This window comes from Sitophilus oryzae, unplaced genomic scaffold (genome assembly GCF_002938485.1).
Source record: "Sitophilus oryzae breed Bouriz unplaced genomic scaffold, Soryzae_2.0 scaffold_54_pilon_pilon, whole genome shotgun sequence".
NCBI classification, from domain to species: domain Eukaryota; kingdom Metazoa; phylum Arthropoda; class Insecta; order Coleoptera; family Curculionidae; genus Sitophilus; species Sitophilus oryzae.
The window spans coordinates 851277-860751 of NW_022147140.1; the positions used below are offsets into that span (position 1 = coordinate 851277).

Sequence of the window (9475 nt, forward strand, 5' to 3'; positions counted from 1 at the left end):
GAGCGGCAACATCTATATTTAATCGGTGGAGTTCCTGTGAGACCAGTGCTGTTCTTCTCTCTGGTTGGTTTGAATTTATCTTGTCCAGTAGAGTGCGGACCTTCCACGCCGCAAACGTGAAACATTGATGTTTTTTGTTTCTCCGATGATACGCTCGAGTAGGCACCCCCTCCCGGAGATCCGATTGAGGGGGTATTTTACCTCCGGACGATAATTTTGTCCCACTCGAATGTTCCATCATTGCTGTGTGTAAGCTACGTGAAAAGGTTTAACTGTGGCGGTTACGCTGCCGCACAGTTTTGGCTGCAACTGTAGCACGGGATGGCTATGGCACGGTGAGGACCGCGACAATAGTTCCCTTGTACTACGTTCTTGGCCGGCTAGGTGTAGTTTACTACTCCTTTTCCCCAGAAGATGGTAGGTCTGAGGGTTGTATAAGGTTATACCGCCTATACTCGAACGTCAGAGCCTCGTTTGTGTAAACAGGGTGCACCACGTGAAGGCCAGGTTGACTTTTGGGTAAGCTAGGCTATATGTATCGCTTCAATACCCCTTGCACCCCTTTTTTATATGTGGGTGCAGGCGATTTGACATAATTTTTGCAAGAATTTTTCCTCCGATAGGCAACAGTGAAATTCCCCATATAAAATATATATTTGGGTTGTTTTCCTGGTTAAGGATATGGCTGTAATGCTCTTTCCAGCGGTTTCTAATTTGCTCTTCCTCTTTTAGTAGTTCGCCATTTTGTGCCATGATTGGGCAGCTTACCTTCTTGGTTGGGCCGTATACTTCTTTTACAGCCTCGAAGAATTTACCATAATCGTGATGCGTGGTGTACTCTTGAATCTGATTAGCCTTTTGTGACCACCAATCATCCTTTAATTGGCGCAAATTTCTTCGTAGCGTGTTGTTGGCTGCTTTAAAGTTAACTACCAGCCTTGGATTGTGTGGATTTGCAGTGACTGCTTGATGTGCTCTATGCTTTTGTTCCAACAAGGTCTGCATATGAGGTTGATTTTCGTTAAACCAGTCTGGTTGTTTCTTTTTGTTGGACTTTCCCAGTACTGCTTCGCTAGTTTTATAAATCGCATCTCTTAATTGTGTCCAGCCTTGTGTAGCTTCCAAGATTGAGATTGAAGTTATCGGTGGAAGTGATTCTTTGATGGCTTCCCGGAGGGCGTCGGCGGTATTTTGGGTCTCTAGACACCGTACGTTCAATCTGGTCATGTTATTTTGCTTTTTACAGTGTGGATGTTTGGGTTTTAACTGGATTTTCATTTTTGAAATTAAAAGTCGGTGGTCAGTGCCGCATTCGGCATCTATTTTGGCTTTTGTGAGCCTGACATCTTTTAGATGCGTCCTTCGAAGGATTATGTGGTCCAATTGATGCCAGTGACCTGATCTGGGGTATTTCCAGGTACCTTTAAACTTGTCCTTCAACATGAACCACGTATTGGTGATGCATAGATTATGCTCTGTGTATGTTGTTAATAAGCGTTCGCTATTTACGTTTCCCATTCCATGCTTTCCCAATATGTCAGGCCATATTTCCTGTTGTCTGCTTACACGAGGATTAAAGTCACATAGCAAAATGATTCGTTCGTGCTTTGGAAAGGGTTTTTTATTTCCCGATTCTAAACCTACAACGCTATGTCATAAAAAAAAATTATTATATTTAAAATAGATTTTGGTTACAAAAAAAACTTCCTCTTCGGTTTTTAATCAATTCTGGCTGAACCTAAAAGAAATTGGATTTTTTCTTCATTTTGTAAGAGTGTTGTAATTTGCAAATCAAAAGATAGTTTACCTATAAAACTTTTCGGAGCGCGCTCTGCTTTCCAGAATCTGATCCGATAAATTCGCTGAATTTTTTCATTTTCTTTTACAACCGAAAATTTATGTGTCGATATATCACATAAAAGCAAAATGCACTCGGTGAACTTGATCCTTTATATGTATAGAGCTTCCACTTTCTCTTGTTAAGAAATGGAAACAGCAGTACAAAACACGCCAAAAAATATAGGACAAATCGAATTGTTAAAGGTGTTTCTAACTCCTGTTTTGCTAAAATAGTCAAATAAATATATGTTTTTGCTGTAGAATATTTGAACAGAACTAACTAATAGGTTCACTTTGTGATATAGTCTTATGTCACCCCGAATACTTATATAAGATTTATTTTTCTTAACAAGTTATCGAAATAATAGCTATGTTATAAGAACATATTAAGAGCGCTAAAAGATAATGTGTACATATTTGAAAAAATAGTTTATATCGTTGATTTTGTTGCCTTATAAATGCTTGTGAACAGTACTACGGCATTCAGAATGAGTTCGAAATGAACTTTGCGATTATTTTACAAGTAAAAGAAAATGGGAATTAATAATAAATGCTGTTTATTGTTTATTCATTTGATTTTATCCCACACTATGACACGATACTTTACATGTTTACATATACTTACTTTACATACAGGGTGGCCCATCGAAAACGTTCCGCAAAGCATAACGGCCAGAGTAATTTTTTTTTCAGAAAATTAAAAAACACGTCAATTTTGTTTGTGAGGGGGACAACTTTTGCCCCAAAAATGATTGCAAAATCTACAACCCTCTAAGCGGAGGTGTCATCCCCCAACTTTTTTCAAATGGGAAGGGGAGTCAAGTGTCGCCGTAATGAAAAGAGCTTTCTATTCTCTATATTTCCCCGCTTCGTTTTTGAAAATCGGTCGAGTCATTGAGAAAATATAAAGGATTGAAATTTGAAAAGTTTATTTAAACATTTGTCAGAGTAAATGATGAGGATAAATTCCTTCGACCAATTTGCTATTTTTTCTTATTTTTCCTGCCATACCGATCCTCTTAACTCCATCACAGATGGTATCATTACTTACCTAACTATTCTACCAGTATCCGGTTTTTCTACCGGACAGGACCTCCTGAAACAAAAAGAAAACACCCATTAATATGGAGACAAATTAATAGTATTGTTAGAGCCGCTGCCTGGGGATCGCCAGGGCTCGTCTGGAGCCGGTGCTGGACGGGACAGCATGCGGGACATCGGCGGCAGGGTGTTGATCAGGCGGACCCCTGTCAACCAAAACACTACAGCCGAACTTTCAGAGGACACCGAAATACACCAGGGATCCTCCACTGTCGATTGTGTTGTGCAGCAAAATGCTGGACCCACACGTGCAGAGAACCAACAAAACAAGCGCATGAAATGGGATAATAATACCAATAAACAAGTCATGCGATCATATTTTAGAGTAACATCTCTTGAAACTGATCTGACAATGTACAGGCAAAGAATGCATAAAGACTTTACGGCAGCTCTTCCCCATTACAAGCATTTATCAGAACAAAGAATAGCAGACCAAAGACGGGCTATTATTGCTAGGAACTTACTTCCTGAGTTGGTAATTAATCAGATTAAAGAAGATATCCGTAGAGAGCTTTTACAGAGTGGCCCGTCTAACCCGGATGCCTTTGACCTGGATAACCTCGATAGGGATGGGGAGGGCGAGATAAATACCGTAGATGAAGAAGCAGACAATAACTATGAACCCGATGGCCCATCACATGGCCGTACTAATGGCATTATTGACACCAACACCAACCAATACAGAACACTAATCCAGAAGAACCTAATCCAATATCGCGGCTCAGATCCACTACAAAGACCGCGCATACCTGTGTTACTGTACAAGCCAAACGTTAACTACGTTATCTCAGCTGTAAATCAAGAACTAGTAAAACTGTTAGAACAAGATCCTTCTCTCGAAGACATTCACCTCCTTGTTTACTGCGGTGCTAGAGCAGTCATTGAGGGTAATGGACAGAAAATATATACTAGTAACACCCGGGCTGAAAAGTCCCAAGATATTAGAGAACCGCCTTGGCAGATTCGTCTTAAACGGAAGATTGAGAACCTCAGAAAGCAAATAGGCAAAACACAACAATTGTCAATGGGAAATAATAAACCGCGAATACTTCAAAGCCTACCACCAGCAATCTATTACCAGATTTCGCATTCCAATCCTGCCCAAAAAGATAGTGTCATTCGCGATTACCTTGACAGTCTTAAGCAGCGATTAGCTGCATTAACCAAACGATTAAAGCGATACACGGAAAGCCACAAGCGCAAAACAGACAACAAACGCTTCAGACAAAGTGAGAGACAATTCTATAGGGATCTTGATAAAAGTAAAAAGCCCGAGCTTCGAAATGCTCCCACCCCTGAAGCTATACAACAATTCTGGACTGGTATATGGGGCGTGGATACAAAACATAACGAACATCAAACATGGATTGCGGAGGAGACGAGGAAGTACGAAGACAAGAAAATGAATCCAGTAACTTTTTCAGAAAAGGACATTCGAGATACCGTTAGCACACTTGCAAACTGGAGAGCCCCAGGACTGGATGGTGTACATAATTTCTGGTTTAAAAAGTTTTCATCGCTTCACGAATATATGGCAACATGTTTCAACAACATCCTTCAAAAACCAGAAACAATGCCAAAATTTATGGCCAGAGGATATACCTACCTTCTCCCGAAGAATGAAAACTATGATGATCCCTCAATGTACCGTCCTATTACCTGCTTACCAACCTTATACAAAATACTTTCAGCTATTATTTCAAACAAGACATATACTTACCTTGAGGAGAACAACATCTTAACTCCAGAGCAGAAAGGATGCAGGAAGCGAGCAATAGGATGCAAGGAACAGGCGGCCATAGACGCAGTAGTACTAGAACACTCCAGAAAGAAAAACAGAAATCTTAACATGGCATACATCGATTACCAAAAGGCATTCGACTCTGTCCCTCATACCTGGTTAATGCACGTGCTTAAATTTACGGAATCAATGAAAATATTTCAACCTTCTTGAAGCACGCAATGATACAATGGCACACCAAGCTAGTTATTCGCTCCTCCGCTGGAACCGTCGAGACAGAATATATTAAAATACGTAGGGGAATATTCCAAGGCGATTCGTTGAGTGCTTTATGGTTTTGTATAGCACTGAATCCTCTAAATCATAAAAGAAACAGGACATGGATACAAATTAAAAGCATCTACTGTAACTGCAACAGTAAGCCATTTGTTTTACATGGACGACTTGAAAATATATGCCTCTAAAAACACTCAGCTACAAGATATATTGAAAGTTGTCCATAGTATTAGTCAAGATATTGGTATGACATTTGGTCTTTCCAAATGTCAAATAGTGAATGTTCGTAAAGGCAAAATTGTAAATGCACCTGAAGTAGAGCTCGACGGCATGATTATTTCAGCAATGGAGACCAACGGGGACCCATATAAATATCTGGGATTTCTACAGACAAATAAGATGGAACACAAAAAGATGAAGCAAACTCTTACGAACCAATTTCATGCAAGACTGAAGGCCGTTTTAAGAACTAAACTAAACTCCAAAAACTTAGTGAAGGCTATAAACTCGTATGTAATTCCTATACTTGCACATTCTTTTGGCATTATCGCATGGTCTAAAACTGATCTCGAAGAGCTTAACAGGAATGTTCGAGTACAATTAACGAAACATGGAATGCATCATCCACGTGCATCAAAACATCGGTTCATGCTTCCTAGGCACTTAGGTGGCCGAGGTATTTTAAATATACATAATGTATCTGCCAATGAGATAAAAAGTCTTAGAACCTACTTTCATAACCATACTGAAAACCTACACCGTGCTATCGTAAACACTGACGATAACTACACTCCCTTAAATTTAAAGTCAACAACGATACAACCAGAATATCAGAGTGTCAAAGACGAGTTGAAAAATTGGGCACAGAAAGAATTGCACGGGAGATTTTACAATGACCTCCAACGAGAAGAAGTTAATAGAGCAGACTCACTGTATTGGCTTAAGAATGGTACAATATATCCAGCGACAGAGGGTTTCATGTTGAGTATCCAGGACAATGTTACCAATACGAAAAATCACAGGAAGTACATTTTAAGAGAACAAATGTCCAACGACCTCTGCAGACGCTGCAATGAATGTAGTGAAATTGTAGAGCACATATTGTCGGGATGCTCTGTACTGGCTCATACGAAATACCTTGAAAGGCATAATAGGGTGGCAACTATTGTATACCTTGAACTGCTCAAACTATATAATCTAAAGCCTGTGAACGAAGACCCTTATTATAAATATGTCCCCGGAGCGTAACAGACCAGATATAACAGTTATTCTAAAGCAAGAGAAAAAAGCGTTTTTGATAGATATATCAGTACCGAACAACCACAACCTAAAACAGAAATACACTGAGAAACTTACCAAGTATGCTGAGCTCCGTAGATAAGTTAAAGCTATGTGGCGGATGGAATCGGTCGTCATCGTACCCGCGATCTTATCCACGATGCGTCTGATACCTAAAACATTAAAAGAAAATTTAAAAATAATATCGATACCGTATAACACTTACCATAAAATGCAGAAGTCTGTTGTGCTGGACGCCACCAACATTGTCAGGTACTTTCTGGATTAGGCTCATAGCGCAGCATCTTGCCATGCTGGCCGATCTGCGCCGTATCATAACCAGTAAACTGCGAAAAAAAAAATAATCGTCTTTATTGAAGAAAAAGATGTATATATTACACATCATGCAACAAGGGTGGCGAAATTTAACAAAAAATGTTATTCTTACATTTAACCACCCATAGCTGCATAGTTGTGTTGACAGCATTAAGATAATAATTAATAAAACATGAAATACGCACAAAAAAATTCACAGTCCTTTACAAAGATGCAACCGGGGAGGCATTGAAAATGATGAATAAAAACGTAAAAATATGATTAGTGTTAATATGAGTGTATTACATACATATGTTTAAATAACGAACTTAACAAAAAACAACAGATTTAAAGATTCACTGAAAAAGTAGTAATGTTAAAATTAAATAAAACATTATCAATAATAATTATGCGATCGCACCTATCCGTAAAACAAGCAAACAAAAAAAAAAAGAATTCTTACTGAAAGTTACACTTTACGATATAATTTTTTAACTGTTAAAGGCAAACCCCATTTAAACACAAAACTTTTTAATACCTACTACTGTATCTAAAAGACTTTTTTTAAATTACTAAATTCTTAGCCACGCTTCTGTTTTTCTTGGCTGTTGTGCGTCACGTCACAGATTAACATGCCCACGTTTGCACCACAAGGCGATGCTGCAGACCACTAGTTAGACCGGTCGTAGAAATTTATGTTATACAACTTGTAGTCAATCTACACAAATATTATCAAAACCTTTTTTTCTTTTAAAATGTGTTCAGATTTTGGAAAAAGTATAAGCCAAAATCGCAAAACTTAAATTTGATATGAGTTTCTTAGTTTTTAACTAATATAGTGGCGAATTACAAAAATTCCTTTTCAATGAAAATTAATGAGTTAAATAAAATAATTTAATAAATTACTAGCTTTTTCTCGCGACTACGTTCGCGTTACACCTCCAATCGTTCATGCATTGATTTAAATGATTTTTACTTCTTTATAGAGAGCTAGTGAACATATAGATGTTTTTTATTTTTCATCTTTTTTTTATTTATTAAGAGCACTAATACTCTCTTTATAGGTTATTTTTTATTCTTTGAAGGATAATTGAGGAAGATATATTTCCTTATGATGTCACTAAATAAACCCTTGTATAAAATTTTATACTGTCTGGTTTATAATGTTATAGTATTGCATTTTCGTACAGCAAACTTTCATTCCCTATTTTACTCCCTAAGGGTATAAATTTCATAAATTCGCTTTACCTTTGTGCCAATTTTTATGTGTATAATCCAGACGTCACCAAGTTTTATATAAATTTTTACTAACTTTACCCATTTGGTTGATGAATTTCAAAAATTTCTTCTAATTCTTTTTGTAGGATTTCATTCTTCTAGACGAAATAGTAAGGAATTTTCATACAACAAACTGTTCCGAGATAATTTTACTCTCTAAGAGGATGAATTTCCTAAAATCGCTTTGTGTAGCTAATTCACTAATGTCGTTTAAACGAACCTTTGTGCTAATATTTATGTATCTAAAGCTGGCGGCATCAACTCACTCTAAAATATCTAAAAACGTAATATATAATCTAACTGACACACCACTGACAATGACAACTAATTTATTTCTGGAGGTATTGTGTGTAGGTGTTTTCAGGTATGTTTTAGTATTTAGTCGTTTTACACAAAGAAATAGCCATTAAGCACTATAAAAATACTTCATAACAAATCTACACATATATACCTTTCATTTAAAAAAAGAATCATCAAGATTGGTAAAGCGCTTTCGGCGGGATGGATGCAACAAAAAAACCCTTTGAGCTTTTATATATGTATGGACTAATTATTTTTCCAACATATTTTACTTTGCAAATTTTTATAATATTCAGACTCGCCAATATCGTACTCCACCGTGTCCAGCCTGTTTAGCCAAACGTAGGCCGATTCCTCTTCGGCGGCGTCGTGACCCTGGCCGAAGGAAGAGTCTTGAAGACGCTCATCCGCGCATAGGAATAAGTTGACTGCGTAGCGTATTGCGTATTAATCGATTCTGAAACTTTCTATCTCGTGTATAACATGTTACGCAAGTTTATTATTTTAATCTCGATTTTAATAGATAAATGTGTGAAATGCCACCTGAATATCTTCCGCCATAACATGTTTTTACTTTTTTGTTATGGTAAAGTGATTTGTCTAAACTTTATTCAATAACGTATATTTTCCTCCATTTGTGATTTTTTAATTTTAAGCGAAAATTAAGTATAACATTTTAGGAAAAAGAAACACTGTAATATTTAAAAGAATAAGAAGAAATTAGTCTTATTACCAATAAGAAGAAATTATTCTCTTATTATCAAATCAAACCAAACCAAACTACTTATCGGATGACAAATTAATTACTACTGTCAGCTAGTTCAGCTACTGTCTAGGTAGAATATACCTAGAGTACCTACACCTACCTATGATGTAGGTAGATTAAAGCTTATTTTGACGTTACCTCTCACTTCGGTGTCACAAGCTGAATTTTTCAGGGATGGAAGTACAGTACATGATATGGGGACCCTTATTCCGAAAGTAGTACAAAATTAGACCGGGTAAAAAGCACTATCATCAAAAATCGATATATTAATACCACCGTATAGAGAAAACAAATACTTATTTTTTGATCCAGTACACAATAAAGTCTTCGTAGGGAGTAATTTTTTATAATTATTTACGAAAAAACATTTCCATTAGCGCTTATGACCAAAAAAAAACTTTAAACATGAATAATCATTTCAATCATGCGAAAATTTGGTTTAAAAATAGATTTTTTTAATATAACTTTCATTTAACGAAAAACGAAGGCCTAAATGAAAAAAAGAAACAATTTAAAAGTTTCGCTTATGTCTTGACAAGGTATCAAAGCAAACCCCATATTTTTTGCTTTTAAACTAATAA

General features: G+C 36.9%; 1 protein-coding gene across 1 annotated transcript; it reads left to right on the forward strand.

Annotated features, from left to right (window-relative positions):
• The first annotated feature begins 3046 nt into the window (after positions 1–3046).
• Positions 3047–4894, forward strand: LOC115886989. Its single transcript, XM_030906317.1, has one exon. It carries the CDS (start codon positions 3047–3049, stop codon positions 4892–4894), a length of 1848 nt encoding a protein of 615 aa, XP_030762177.1.
• The last annotated feature ends 4581 nt before the right edge of the window (positions 4895–9475 follow it).

Excerpts from the sequence above, each read along its gene's own strand:
- LOC115886989 (XM_030906317.1), top strand. The coding sequence starts at position 3,047 with ATGCGGGACATCGGCGGCAGGGTGTTGATCAGGCGGACCCCTGTCAAC.